Here is a 15,811-nt window from a genome sequence, read left to right on the forward strand (position 1 = left end):
AAATTACTAGAAAATATCTATAAACGATTTTAAGGAGGCACAAATGCGATCGTCCGACACGCTTCATAAGCGAGCTGGCCAGACAAGCGAGTCGGCCACCCATCTGTACCCTCACTAACAGATATCAGACTAAAACAACCGGAACACCCAAGATCAATTGAAATCAATTACTGTCCCCTCTTTCAGGCGCATCTATATCATTTTCACAGGTAGGTGCATTATGCCTGGGTTTCCTCTATCTTCTACATCGTCGCTCCTTCGTCTCAGCACGAGTTGATTAGTTTCTCGGTTCTCTTGCATCCCAAGGCTGTAATATTACGACTTCAAGCTACCGCGGCCTTGAGCTAGTTGATGGAAACCAAATCTGAAGGCGTAAAAACTCCCTCACTAATCATCTGAGCATAACCCTGATATCTCCATCGGCTAACATATGCAAACCTAGTATCCGACCCGCCGTTGCTCGACGCAAACACTCCCACAAGGGCACCTGTATAAATAACATCCATTAGCATGACTGGATTAAGTCACGAGAAGTAGCGGAAACTGGCAAGCTCGTACCTGTGTATCGGCCCGTTCCACCGCTAACGAAATGAGCCAGCCCATAGCCCATTGGCAACCCGTGTGAAGGGTTGCTAGAAGACATGGCGGTGAAAGCATAATGGGTTTCGTTCACCGCTTGAATCTGTAACCTGATTGGTTGATGTAACCAATCTCGTGGAACTTGTCTGATAACAGTTCCGGGTACAGTGGCAGTTTCATTGATGGTGCGAAGTCTGAAGTGCGGGATCAAATGCCCTCCAGTTTTCAGGAGTACAATGCCGAGATCTATATGCTGAAACTGGGTTAGGAAGATGGTTACACCAGTCTCCTCTTCCAGAGCCCGAGGGCTAAACGCGATGTCGACGCTGTAGGTGAATAAGGTGGTGGTTTGACGCCGCATAATGAGGGTTAATCCATCCCGCGGATCGAAGCCCGAACTTGCGGTAAGATTTGCTTTCGAGCACTTCAGCCGAAGCGTGTTTGGGTGTCCAGAGGGAGATATCACGTAACTCGCCGGATCGGGTGCGCGCCAATGGACCAGATGACTCGGGAGCTTAGAACCTGGCTCGAAGTCGAGCACATCCGGCTCATTGACGAATGCGCCGTCACCAGGAAGCTTCTTTGCTGAAGGAAAGATGGGCCATCCCGTCATTAAGCCACGTACTGGCTCCATGATAGGCCACTCTCCCTGGCGCCAGGTCACAGGAAAGAGAACTGTCTCTCGACCCATGGGATACGTTGAGTTGGGTCGATAAAGAACCGAGTCGTTCGTGATGTCGGGAAATTTATCCCAGGTTGGCCCGGAGCGGGTAGAGAGTGCCACTCCCCACCAGTTTTGGGAAGCATCCTGGAAGAGATCCGCATGTCCAACAGCTTGGAAGTATTCCGTAGTGTTTCGGTTAGTCAGTATGGGGTTGGCAGGGTAACTTTCATAGGGTCCTGAGATGGCTGTAGAGCGAGCCATGGATTGGAGGTGGCCTAGTTCGGTTCCACCTTCGGCTATTGAAAGATAGTAGTAACCGTCTTTTCGATATATGTGTGGCCCCTCGGGATACGGACGACCAGACCCCGACCAGAGCTTGTAAGCAGGACCTATATCGCCGGTAGTGGGATCTAAAGTGGCCTGGAAGATTCCAACCTCGGGGCCTCCTGGGTACGTAACATAGGCTTGCCCGTCGTCATCCCAAAAGATATCAGGGTCAATGCTTGTGACGGGAAATGTGATAGGATCGCTCCAAGCGTCGTCACGATACGGGTCCCGAGATGAGAAGATGTAATTCGTGAGGATCCGCTGCGGGGGGTATCCCCAAGAAAAGGAGACGACGAGAAAGAAGACGCCGTCGTGGTGTCGTAGGGTTGCCGCAAAAAAACCATCCCTCTGCCTAGGAGCATCTATGATGCCTGGGGCCTGGGACGGTCTATTGAAAGCATTGCTGGCAAGTTTCCAATTGAGAAGATCGTTGCTGGCGTAAATGGGGAGGCCTGGGAACACAGTGAAGCTCGAGGTGGTGCAGAAAGTGGTATTGTCTCGTTCGGGAACAAAGACACAGCTAGGATCCGAATGCCATCCAGGTAAGATGGGGTTCGTGTAGGTCGAGTTGATTGCAGAGATGGACTGCGTTGCAGTCACTCCGATGATGGCCAGGTAATAAGTAAGACGAAGCTTCATGTTGAGTCAAATCGGGTGCTATGTTCAACGCTTGAATTAAGGAGGATGACTTAGACGGGCCATACTATGGCCGGTATTTATAGTAATAAAGGAGGATTTGCACTTCTTACGGTTCTCTTTTTGGAGCGTGGCATCAGGATACACAATGCCATTGAGCGGCCTCGGCAGAAAACCAAAAAGACCTAGTTAGTTGGTCCTCAATTCAGCCTGAATGTTTTCCAAGTCTTTCTCCGACGAGCAAGTAGACTTAGATCGATCAGCTAGAGCTCGCTTATGTTAGTAGTATCCGCAAGAAGATATATACCGTAAAAACACTGTCATCTCGCGCAGCTTAGCTTCTCCATAAAAAGAAGGAGAACTAATACACTAAGCTGTTTGTGACGTTTTCGCGGTTAACAGTGGAAAAATGGAGACGCTAGGCTGCGCGAGTTGACAGAGTTTTTACTGTACTCGTATTCTGAACACGCTAACCGCCTCGTTCGTACCGACTCGGGTTCGGTTCGCTCATAGCGTGCCCTCTCGGGTTCGGCTTCGCTTGAGGACCCGGCAAAGACATGACGTGGGCAGGAAAAACACGAAGATCCACCTCGCACTCATCCGTCCATGCCGCCCACCGTCTCGTCTCAGCCGGTCTCTTGCTACGGCTCGTCCATCATCATCCTGAATGCACGCGAGCACATACACACACAAATACGACGCGCATAGCGAGGCTCGCGAGTGCTACCCAAATTATGACGTCTCCACCTGAAGCACGACCGTCTCCACCAAAGGCACGACAGCAAGAGAATCGTCGCGCGCACACCAAGTCCAGAACAGGCTGCCTCGTATGTAAGAGACGCCACGTCAAATGCGACGAGGGCCGTCCTAGGTGCCGGAATTGCACCGTAGGTGACCGGTCATGCTCGTACACCTCGGACGTGAACCCCGGCCTCTCCACTCGCCTCACCAGGACCCTGCTTGGGTCTTCTCCGTCGGCGCCATCCTTGACCGTCACCAGCAGCAGCCCCGGGTCAGCAACCCCTTCCTCCCTGCTGGCCGGGTCCGACCTAGCCACGCTCAGCTTCCGCGATGGGTTCACGGCGCTTCACATGGTCCTGCTCTATCATGCCACCACCAGCATGGCCGGCTATATGGCGCTCGAGGGCGACATGCATCCCATCATCTCCGAGGCCCTGCGCAGCGCGCACACGGCACCATACGTGCTCGACCAGCTGTTGGCCCTCACCGCGCTGCATCGCTCCACCGTGGAGCCAGAGACGGCGTCCATATTCCGCCACCAAGCCACGGAGCTCCAGACCCGCGCCCTGGGCCTATTCAACGAGGCCCGCGAAAGCATCTCCGAGGCCACATTCATCCCCTCCTTCCTCTTCGCCTCACTCATGGGCATCCACGTCCTTCACAACACCCTCGCCGCTGATCAACACACGGCAGGCAGCTTTGTCCACAGCTTCGTCGACTACATGCGCATCCATCGCGGTGTCCGGGCCGTCACGAGTCGATACTGGCAGGACCTTCTCTGCTCAGACCTCAAGCCCCTTTTGTACGTGACCCTGTGGATCGACGAGGTCGAGCCGTCGGTTCCTGGGACCGAGACCGCCCCGCTGCGCGCCCATCTCGAGTCAACGTTGGGTCTATCGACGCCCTCCTCCGAGCCGTCCCTCGAGGCCTTGCGCCGGGTGCAATGGATGCTCGACCTCAAGTCGCAGGTGTGGCCAACGTCCTCCGCATCACCCACGTCCTCCAAGCTGGCTGTCCACGCAATCATGGCATGGCCGCTAGTCGTACCAGATGAATATATCGACCAGCTATACCAGCATCGGCCAGAGGCACTAGCCGTCCTAGCCTTCTTCTGCGCCGCGCTGCATCAACATAGGGGGTTCTGGGTCTTTGGTAATGTTGGGCAGGTGCTGGTCCAGCTGATCATGGCACATGTAGGTCCATTCTGGACCAAATTTCTCGACTGGCCGCAAGAGGTCATCGCCCAAGAGTGGCCTAGCTAGGAAACAAGGCGGACGGATGAAGAAGAAACCACCTTCTCGAGCAAAGATGCGTTATGCATCAAGCGTCCCGGTACGTAACTGGGCTAGTCATTCCGGAATAATAACGATAGTAAAAGATAAACCTTGGCCCCTTCCACCTGGCGGTCATCAAGCTTGCTAAAAACCACTTCTCAGTCGCTGCCAGTATATTTACTGCATATCTTAGGCTAGTGAGTAAGCCCATAACTTTTTAGGTGGGAAAGGAGGTTAAGAGCTAGCATGGTGATATATTAGGTAGTCGGCTAACAGCTACCCTTAGCTTAGCCCCTTCTCCTTTCCTACTCCTTAGTCTTAGACCAATTTACAGCACCCTTTTATTGAATAAACCCAGGGCCAGCCCCCTTGTTTCACGCCCTGACGAAAACTTTCAGGGATCTACTGTTGTCACCGAATCCCTCAACGATGCTCATGGGGAAATAAAAAGCCCGTTTGTCATTGAAGAGTGATGCCAGCTCATTTCGACACCTAGGCATTCTCGAATATTCCGTCCCATCTTAGGAGCCTAAGCCAGGCCTCTGCCTTTTCCAAATGTCTCACAAAGAAGCACGCGTCAGTTACAGTCCTTCTGCTAAAATTTCCTATGTGTTATTGCTGGTTAGGTATACTAGCAAGACCTTGGAAGCTGCACCAGATTTTATGATACTGTTATGGTGTACTGATTATAGCAGCAATAAGTCTTTGCTGCAGAATATCTTTCAGTCTATATTGAGTACTGCCTCTATTTATTCCCCTATATAACTCTCTCTAACCTAAACTTAAAGCTTATATCTTATATATATATATAATCTTTTGCCCTTACTTTTAGTTTATAAGTAGTATATCTAATACTAGCAATCCTTATATTAAGCCTGAGTAGTATTATATTCTTCTTAATTAAGTTATATAAATATCTTATTTTTATAATTATTAAGTTAGAGTAATAGCTAGTAGCCTAATTAAAATAAGTATCTATTAAACTAAAGGTATTTCTATTAGGTCTGGCTGTTATTTATCTATATAAACTGCCTCTTGTATCGGTCTTAAGGTAGTGTATTGCAACTAGCTAGGCTACTCTACAGAGTATACCAAACTTAAGAAAAGAAGAAGAAGAGAAAGAGAGTAGAGGAGGTCTATCTATAAATATACTTATTAGAGTAGCTTAAAGGTAAAAAGTGAGCTATAAAAAGCCGAGGGTTTCCGAGGCTACCTATGGGCACAGCCTGTTATACCTCTATATATCTCTATAAGAAAAAGCTATTTTATATCTATATAATTTCTATTTTTCTATAGTATTTTATATAGAATATATAGATTTTTAACTAATTTAATAATCTAGATACTAACCTTTTAAGTACTCTACTTATTAGAATATACCTCTTTAAAATTAAAATTAAACTATTATATCTTACTAAAAGTATAATTAGTATATATATTTAGTTTTATATAAAAAATATACTCTAAATAAATCTCTATAGACTGCAGATAAATATAGATATTAAGTATACTAATTATAAGAATTATATATTTAATCTTATATTTCTATCTCCAGTCTAAAACTATAGGCAATAAAAATATCTCAGCTGTAATACTTAACCTACTATCTATATTATATACTAAAAATAAATAGGGAATTAATAGAAACACATAACGCTTTTAATATGGATATATAACTCTTACAGACATATAACTTTCTAGAGCTGCAATTAGCCAGTTACAGCCTTATCTAAAAATACTTTTTGGCAAATATAATATAACCAACGGTCCTAACACAGCTGTATTCTCACTTTAAGTCTTCCCAGCGCTCTGCACCGCAATAAGATAACATAAAGAGGTCTTGTATTAATTGAAAGATTCCCTATATTCTACCTCCTGACCACTATGCACGGAAGAGTATCCTTATCGCTGTCAGCTAGCTCCCATTGACTGCTCGTTCTTCGGATGATCGGTTGCAACCTCCGACCGCTGGCTAATTTACTGACCCGAACACTGGCCTGTGTGCTACTCGGCTTACTTCCTTGTAGCGCCAGCCTGGCGTGTGTGGATTTATTTTAACTTCCCACTAAGATGCATGCTGTAGTGGGAATATGGAGATATTATAGCCATTAGCTGAAGGTACTTAGAGTGTGGGCGGCAGAATCCAGGTGCACCAACAATTTTAACGTTAGCCAATCGCAGCTCTAGAAAGTCATGCGTCTGTAAGAGTCATACGTCTATATCAAAAGCGTCATGCGTCTCTATCAATTCCCAATAAATAAAGCTGATTTATTATCTCCTCCAGAGTAAAGTATTGCCAGTATAGCAGCAAACTGGGGACATCATTATCCGTCCACAGCCGCCAGAAGGATAGCATAATAGCTGCTTTTGTTAATGGATCGGGCTTAAGGATCGAGATGTTTCCTAATATCCAGCTTCTGAGGCAGCCTCTTGCACGATCAAACTCGAGGGCATGGTACGATGAACAGAATGCTGGACTTTAGAAACTTGGGACTGAATCCACCTTACCTGGTCCGCTGTATTACGCAGTGGAGCTTGAGTTAACAGGTGCAGCGACTATTTTGGTAAAAGGACAGAGTTGTGACTCCGTACGAGAGGACTCACTATATTATCTATTCTTACTCCCACTTTTGTACGAAATCAAAGGAACTTTCTCAGCGGGTGAAGATTTCCATATAAAGATTGAATTTCAGTGTCGTTTGAGGTACATTATATGATCAAGGAATGACATAATAGTAGAATCCAACATAGTGCACCTAGCAAGGCGCGGACCTGAAGGGCAGAGGTCTTAGTTACATAACTCACAGGGTCAGTATCAGAAACGATGGAAAGAGCCAGCATGCAACTTATGACATATCTAAATTAGCTAGCATGATGTAACACCTATGTCTTGTTCCTCACACGAAAGTTGTCCCAAAAGCCCAAACGACATGATTCAAACATGATGCTACTCTATCTTCAATACCTTGAGTAAGCCAGACGCGACATTGACACTGCCAGGCAGCATCCCCTCGGGCACCTCCTCGTTCGGTTCCAGCTGATAATACGACTCAGACGCCTCATGATCAGCCCGAGCCTGCCAGCCATGCGTCTTTTCCTTTGAAGCCTCAAACTCGAGCTTCGCACCTTCCGCTACTGCGTTATCACAGAAAGCCACAATGTCGTCAAAGAAGAGATCGTACGTCCCCACGTTCACCCAAGTACGCGCAGGCAGCACGTCTCCCCATCTCCAGCCTCTCCCCTCGCGTGCGCTCAAATTGGCGAGGTCGTCGCCGGTGTGATTGTCGGGCCATCCTAGGACCAGCGCTGCTGCGGCATCCAATCGCGGCTTGTCGGTGAAATCGAGGTTCTTATTGCGTTCAAAGGAAGCTCCTGTGTTGGTCAGGTTGACCCAGGGGCACAGCAGAATCGACGCGGCTGGTCGAGGCAGACGTTGGAGGGCTATTCCAAGTAGACATGCCACAGCGAGATGGCCACCGGCTGATTCGCCGCCCACGATGATGTGGTCTGGACTGATCTTTTCCTTCTCGATGAGGTAGCGATATGCAGCAACCGCTTCGTTCTGCTGATGCGGCAATACAGCTTTGGGCGCGAGTGTGTAGTCGATCGATAGGATGTCAAGGTAGACGTGCCGGTTAGACATGAGCTCAGTCAACCTGAACAGCGTAGAAAACATCCAGAATGGCGTGCCCATGCAGTAGCCGCCTCCGTGGATCCAGAGCAGCGTTTTGGTCTGTATGGCAGCCTCAGCAGGTGGCTTCGCATGCCTTCTACGAAGCCAGTACGCTGAAAACTCCTGGGTTAAGACGGGGATTGCGATTGTGTCACGCACATCCCGAAAACGGGGCGACTCAAGGTCGACTTCGATGGCGTCTGGGGCAAGCGCTGACATGGCTCATAAGTCGGTGATATGCTTCAAAATGTATCGTGTCTTGGACTTGTTCCCTGTATTATAGTATTCTGGAAACGTCCATCAAGAGAGGAGAAGTGTCGTGCAATATAAGGGGGGGTATAGGCATCTCGCAAGAGACGTTCGTCTTTGGCACAATAAAAACAGCGACGGGTGAGAAAGTCATGGAGTCACCCCGCAAAATGCTGGACTGGACGTCTTGGTCCTCCAATTGGAGACGAAATGCAACCCGATTCGCGACCCGCTTCAACCAAGTTCGGAGGTTCCGATTTGTTCTTCGGCTGCATTTAGACCGAAGTGCGATATGTTGACAAACTGTGAAAACCACTCGGATCCCTGCAAATCCGCCACGCTTTCCGACGCAGACTCGAACTCACCTCTACCCACGTCTAATACTACCTCACAGGTTCGTCCCATGCCTGCAGAGTCCCAGGAGTCCTTGGTTTCACTCCACCTCCAATTCCTTCCAGCCCCGCCGAGTTTTCCGACTCCGAGTTATGTCACACCCCCTGGTGTCCAGAGAAGCCCGAGATCTCGATCCTTCTCCACCTGGAATGCTTCCCAATACCGCATCGTTTTCCGACGTGATGTTGCACGAAATATTGCCTCGCTATCCTCCATCCATCATACATGGCGCGGGGACGATGGGATCCGCCCTCATCCCCAGGTTCTCCGCTCCCCATAATGCCCGAAAGAAGGTCATGCCATGTTGCCACGCGTTAGTAGGCGTCGATCTCCCCAGATGTACAGCTACAGTGGCCCTGCCTCCGCAGTCTTGGACTCTTGATACCCTTGCGTGCTGCGAACCTGGACCGTGTCTGAATGGGAGATGGCGTATGGAACTTTTCGTCTCTATTTCTGGTTAGATCATAAACTACTACCGGTAGTTCGTAACTTGGCAGCTTTCCCCGGATTGTCAAAAAACCCACATGAGCTCTTCAGCTTGAATATTGCTCCAAGATCACATCGGTAGCTGTTACTCTATCCGGTTGGCCAAGCTCGGCATGTGTCTTGAAAGCTCACTTTTCGGACTCAACGGTAAGGTTTGGCAGCATCTAAACAGCCACCTGCGCGTGACGCCCTGTCCGCAGCATGAAATGGCTCACTTGGTTCGTGGTGCAATTTCCGCCTAAGCGTAGACTGTAGGCCTGTCGCGGCTCAGGCTACAAATAGGAAGCCCAGTTCTACATTTAATTAATTAGAGACACAAGCTTGTCGTGCAAAGCTATTCTGGTTCAGAAGTGAAGCTCGCTACCATACTGTTCCATTCTTTCCCAGATTACCTCCAAACTGTCAACCAGGATGCTGCCTATCATTGCCTCTGCGGCATTGGCTCTGCCATTGTTGCGTGGAGCTCTTGTAGCTACAATTGCACACCCACCCCACCAGATCCAGAGACGATCAGAGTCACCGAGCTTAGCATCCCTCCAGCCATTAATAGCTATGAAATCAGTGCTTGCAACGATAAGATAAACCCGCACTGTACAGGCTGCGTCTATCAGACTACAAACTTGCCCGGAGGAGGTTTTACCCCGGACGGGTTGGGGATCTGAGCTGGTATGGACTTTACTGGTATTTTAGAGGAATCTAATCTGGATAGTATCTATAATAGTATATATCTAGTTTTAATTAAAGCTAATAGCTCTAACTTTAATAATAGAAATTTATAGAAGTATATTACTTATAGTATATTTAAAGAGAATAGTAAGTTTAATAAGAAAGATTAACTAGAATATTTATAAGTTTTTAAAAATAGTATTTAAATTTTTATTAAAAGTTATATTATTAATTATAATAGTATTAAGTTTATTAATAATAAGTATATATCTAATCTGGTTTATATTTATTTAATATATTAGTAAATTATAGTAAATAGTATTAAAGTAAGTAAATTTATTTATAAATTGTATATATATTTTAATAATATTTATTTAAGCTGGAGTTATTTAAGTAGTATTAAATAGACTATTTTTATTAGCTAGCTAAGCTTTAATAAGACTTCTATAATAGAAACTCTATAAATACCTTAATATAACTTAATATATATTAATATTCTATTTAATTTAAATTATAATAGTATAATTACTGCTAAAAATAGTAAGCTGTAAATTTAAATTAATATTATTACTATTAAAAAGATATATAAGTTTAGTAGCTATAACTTAAAAGTTATATATATTAAGTATTTAATTAAGTTATATAATATTAATATTTTTACTATTACCTTATATACTAATAAAATTTATTAATTAATAAGTTATTTAAAATATATTAATTCTATTAATATTTCTTTTAATAACTAGTAAATTATTATTATAAATATATATAATAGCAGTTAATTAATATTTTTAGCTAATATAAAATAAATCCTACCTATTATTAATCTACTTATTATATTTATAGCCTCTTCTACTTATAATAATAATAATAGATAACGTATTTAACAAGCAAGTAAGACAGACAAGTAAGTGAGACACTTTAAAATTTCCTAGTATTTATACTTTAAATAAAAATATCTTTAAGAAATTCTCTAAAATTCAAACTAAGAGTAAAATAGCTAATATTATAGAAATAGTTTTATTATAGATTAAAAAATAAATATAAATTTTCTTAGATTTTTTTAAAAATTTCTTAATAAGCTATATTAGAAATTCTTATTCGCACTGTATACTTAGCTATTTCTATATAAACAAATTTTTTTAAAAATATAAAAAAAATATTATATAGTTTTTCTTTTAATTAAATAATCAAATCTATTTTTAGTTTATTTTTAATAATTAGATAGCTAGTTTTAAGAATTTAAGATTTAGCTCTTTTTAGTGTACAGTATTCATGTCTCACTCGCTTGTCTGTCTCACTCGCTTATTAAACACGTTAGTAGATTTCTTTACTAAAAGCCTAGAATTTATAGAATTCTTAAGGTTAAGAAATTATCTATCTTTAGAAGATTATAAAGAAATTAAATAAATATATAATAAAGAGTTTTTTATCTATTTATAATTAGTTTTTTCTTAAAAAGAATTTTTAAATAAAAATACTATATAAAATATTTTCTCTTAAATAATTATAAAATAAAAGAGTTTTTATAAATAATAATTTTCTCTTAAAAATATAAAATATAAATAAGAAAGAAAAAAGGTTTATTTTTTTCCTTTTAAAATATAATAAAAATATAAGGAGTTATTTTTCTCTTTAAATATTATAAGATTATAAAAAATAATAATAAAAATAATAAAAATAATAAAGCTATAAAAAGAAGTTAAATATCCCTTATATATTTAAAAAGACTATTAAAGTCTAATAAATATATAAATCTATAATTATATAACTTCTAATAGTTAAAATATAAGCTTAAATATAAGCTTAAAAATTCTAGAAAAAATCTTATAATATAGTATTAAAATATAATACTAATAACACTATTTATACTATATAATTAATTTATCCAAATTAGCTTATTAATCTATTTAAGCTTAGAAATTAAGTATTTTAATTTATAAGTATAGGTTTTTAATTCCTCTGTAATTTGAAATTAAGATTACTTAGTAATTAGGGAATATAGAGAGATATATTTAATACTATCTTAAAGCTGAATTTCTGGGCTTTTTAATAGTATTATTTCTATCCTAATATCTATATATCTACTGGCTATATTTATCTATAAAAAAAGAGCTTTTCTTAGAGAATATTTCTTCTATTTTTATCTATATATACTATTAATATATACTATATTATACTATTTTATATACTATTATCCCTTATCTTTATCTTATTTCTTATCTTTATATTCTTTATAAGAATATCTCTTTATTTATAATTTATTTTATTTTTTTACTATCTTATAACTTTTAATAAAAATAATTATAAATAAATTTATAAAAATTATTAATAACTTATTATTTTAAAAAATTATATAATAGCTAAATTTAGTTAATATCTTAAATTAGCTAGAGTAAAAAAAACTATAAAAACTAAAAAAAAAAACTTTAAGAGTAATTTAAAAGTTAATTTAAAAAGGTAATAATAGCTTTATCTAATTTAACTTTAGCTAAAGGGATATATTAAATTAACTCTTATTTAATATAATTCTTTAATATATTAATATTCTAATTTTAGTTATAAGTACTAAGATTAATATTATAGGTAGTAAGATTAATAAAAAAAGCCTCTCTTAAAAAAAAACATAAAAAAAGAAGATTATTAATATAATTATTAATTAAAATCAGATTATTTAATTAATTACTTATTTCTTAATTAACCTAGGTATATTAAATTTATTACTAACGTACATGATAAGCGAATGTCCCAGACAAGCAAATGTCCCAAAAATCCCTCAATCTCTCTTTCTTCCATTTAATCAATTAATTTACCACCACCAAACATATCTCAATTTAATAAAGAGGCTAATATCCTTCTTACTCTTCAAGCCCTTCAAAACAATCCATCATTAAGCATCCGACGCGCTACATCAATCTACCATATCTACAATAAAAGGCTAGGGCGCCGCCAGAAAGGCATGCAGTCTCGACGCGATATTATCCCTAAGTCACGCAAGCTATCCGATCTAGAGGAACAGATTATTGTTCAATTCATTCTCGACCTAGATTCGCGAGGGTTTCCCCCGCGACTGCGTGGTGTTGAAGAAATGGCTAACCGACTGCTCGCTGACCGCGACGCGTTACCTGTCGGCAAGCGCTGGGCTTCTAACTTCGTCAGGCGACAACCAGAGCTCAAGACGCGTTTTTTTCGTAAATACAACTATCAGAGGGCCAAATGCGAAGATCCAACCATTATTCGCAATTGGTTCCGGCTTGTGGAGAACACAATCGCGAAATATGGTATCGACCTAGCCGATATCTACAACTTTGATGAGACCGGCTTTATGATGGGCATAATTGCAAGCGGAATGGTCGTTACAGGTGCAGATAGGCGTGGAAACCCGAAATCAGTCCAGCCTGGAAATCGGGAATGGGTTACAGTCATTCAGGCGATTAATGCGGAAGGCTGGGCGATCCAGCCGTTTATCGTGGTTGCGGGCCAATATCACCTCGCCAGCTGGTACCGGGAAAGCAACCTCCCGGGCGATTGGGCTATTGCGACGACTCAAAATGGCTGGACCGACAATGAGACAGGTCTTGAGTGGCTCAAGCACTTTGACCGGCACACAAAGAATCGATCGACCGGTCGCTATCGTCTTCTGATCCTCGATGGGCACGAAAGTCACCACTCAGTCAACTTTGAGAAATATTGTGAACAGAACGATATTATTACACTTTGTATGCCACCTCATTCGTCTCATCTACTTCAGCCTCTTGATGTCGGGTGCTTTGGGCCGCTCAAAAAAGCCTACGGTCAAGAAATTGAGCAGTTGATTAGATGCTCTATAACCCACGTTTCAAAGACTGAGTTCTTTCCGGCCTTTTATGCCGCCCACCAAGCCGCCATGACGGAGAGCAATATCAAAGGGGGTTTTCGAGGGGCCGGACTTGCTCCTTTAGACTCAGAAAATGTCATATCAAAGCTTGATGTGCAGCTACGGACTCCAACACCGGTTGAGGAGGAGGTCAGCCTCCCTGACCCTTGGGTCTCGAAGACCCCAAAGACAGTCCTTGAGGCCAGCTCGCAGTCCGAATACCTCAAAAGACGAGTTAGGAGGCATCAAAGCAGCTCTCCGACATCTATCCTTGAGGCGCTCGAGTCATTTTCTAAGGGAACAAAGGCAATAATGCATCAGATAGCATTATTGAAGTCTGAGAACCAGATCCTTCAACAGGCAAATGAGACCCTTAGTAAGCGGCGCAGAGCGAAAAGAACCCGCCTACAGAATAGAGGGAAGATGACTCTAGATGAGGGAAGGGATGAGATAGATCAGAGAGACGTTAATGCGCAGGTAGTGGCTGAATCATCGAGAAGTAGTGGTCGACGAAGGTCGGCGCCGCCGAGGGAAAGGCGCTGTGGAACATGTGGAAAGGCTGGTCATAATGCAAGGACCTGTCAGGCTATAATTGAGACCTCTGGAGAAGAGTATAGCGATTAGTTTTAATTGATTAATTATATTGTTGTGGTTTTATTGAGGTTTTAACTTTAGAGGTTAGGATTTTTGGGACATTCACTTGTTTGGGACATTCGCTTATCATGTACGTTATCTTATACTATTTACCTCTTATTTATATATACCTCTTAACTATATATTTTTTTTATAAAAATATCTCTTTTATTACTATATTAATTTATTACTTTTATTCTACTGCTTAATAACCTTTAATATTAAGTAAGTATGACTAACTATTTTAATAACAGGAAATTCGATGTTTAATAAGATTAGTCTGCGAAAAGGCATCAGTTGGGTTATTTGGCGTCTTCGATATCCGGGGCAGTGCTAGGTCGCGAGTTCTGGGGTGTTGGCGCCTTAAACCGGATATCAAGCTAAGAAATCACCGTCCCGGGGTCAAAGGGGATAAGACCAGCCCCTCGGACACCCCTTGGATGTTTTCCTCTTTATAGAAGCTTGGTAGGCTGTATAAAACGCGGGAAAGAAGCTTTCCTTGGTGAGCTGAGTTATACCTGCCCGCATCATTCGCTGCGGCGCCGCGCGCCATCACGCATCATTGACGTAGACGTAAGAACGTTGTAGATTACCTATAGATGCGAAACGGCCAGGCGTTAAGGGAATTTACAGACAGAAAGACTTGATTAGAGGCTCAGTTCTAAGACTTCAGAGGGGTCGCAAGTTAGGACTCCAGTCCCGATAGCATGTATCACGCGGCCTCACTATTAGACTTGCCATGATTCTTGTGAAAGTTAGATGGGCTAAGAGGAGTAAGAGAGGTCGAGCGCCCAGAAATGGGGTCAAGAGTGGTTAATAGTCTGTTCAGTTGTCTCGGAATACTAACGCTGTTATGACGAAATCTCTCATGCCCACTTGACTACAGCGCCGCTCAACCGAAGTCAAACAACCATACGGTCAAGGGCAAGTAGATTGCAGGGTGCATAGACGCCATGAAAGCAGATTGGCCTGTTTCTCACTATAATATATGATATGCACCTCATCTTAGGTTCTTCATGAGATTTAAGATCTAAACTTAATACCCTACTTGCGGCGGAATTGACTCAGGGAGGCATACATGTTTCATTGTGCTGTTTCTTACCAGCAATACCCTTTCTTGCCCGCGACGTTCAGAGTCAGCCTTCCCGGGCTCACTTCCGCATTGCATGCAAGGTAGGTAGTGCGGTTCAATGCCATGTAGCCCATCTGAAGACATAAACACCCACGTGGACTAGAAATAAACCTGACTCCTGCACGTGAGAAAGTGAGCGCCCTCGCAACTAATCTCTGACGTACCAGTCTTGTTGCTCCTCTGTGAATGGATCAACGACGGCAGAGTCCCATTTGCGAGGGGGACGATCAGTTGGCTTCCTATCTGGGCGAGGCTCTTGCGCCCTACCACGTTACAGTAATCAAAGCTATTGACAATATAAATAATTCCCCCAACTAGGACTCAGGTCAAATGGTAACCAGTGGGCTCCCTATCTGCGACGGATCTGAAATTCTCCCGATTTATCCCATTTTGCACTACAAGGCACCTGGGCTAAAACCCTTGAAAATTCACGCGACCTGTTCCCCCAGCCGCCTTGGATAGGTACTACCAGACTTCATGAGTGCACAAATATACGGCAAGC

General features: G+C 42.5%; 3 protein-coding genes across 3 annotated transcripts; 1 reads left to right on the plus strand and 2 right to left on the minus strand.

The window, feature by feature from the left end:
* Nucleotides 1-110: 110 nt before the first annotated feature.
* BGZ61DRAFT_406116 (glycosyl hydrolase) lies at nucleotides 111-2,602 on the minus strand. The gene is made up of 2 exons (XM_046243151.1): nucleotides 559-2,602; nucleotides 111-487 (listed from the first exon to the last, which is right to left on the minus strand). The coding sequence occupies exons 1-2, from the start codon at nucleotides 2,207-2,209 to the stop codon at nucleotides 345-347; spliced, it is 1,794 nt and encodes a 597-aa protein (XP_046093713.1). The 5' UTR covers nucleotides 2,210-2,602; the 3' UTR covers nucleotides 111-344.
* Nucleotides 2,603-2,693: 91 nt separating this feature from the next.
* BGZ61DRAFT_468724 (uncharacterized protein) lies at nucleotides 2,694-4,390 on the plus strand. The gene has a single exon (XM_046247894.1). It carries the CDS (start codon nucleotides 2,764-2,766, stop codon nucleotides 4,207-4,209), a length of 1,446 nt encoding a protein of 481 aa, XP_046093714.1. The 5' UTR covers nucleotides 2,694-2,763; the 3' UTR covers nucleotides 4,210-4,390.
* Nucleotides 4,391-7,061: 2,671 nt separating this feature from the next.
* On the minus strand, nucleotides 7,062-8,276 carry BGZ61DRAFT_229192 (Alpha/Beta hydrolase protein). The gene has a single exon (XM_046238200.1). It carries the CDS (start codon nucleotides 8,111-8,113, stop codon nucleotides 7,169-7,171), a length of 945 nt encoding a protein of 314 aa, XP_046093715.1. The 5' UTR covers nucleotides 8,114-8,276; the 3' UTR covers nucleotides 7,062-7,168.
* Between the last annotated feature and the right edge of the window lie 7,535 nt (nucleotides 8,277-15,811).

Source organism: Ilyonectria robusta, assembly GCF_021365365.1.
Source record: "Ilyonectria robusta strain PMI_751 chromosome Unknown BGZ61scaffold_81, whole genome shotgun sequence".
NCBI classification, from domain to species: Eukaryota; Fungi; Ascomycota; class Sordariomycetes; order Hypocreales; family Nectriaceae; genus Ilyonectria; species Ilyonectria robusta.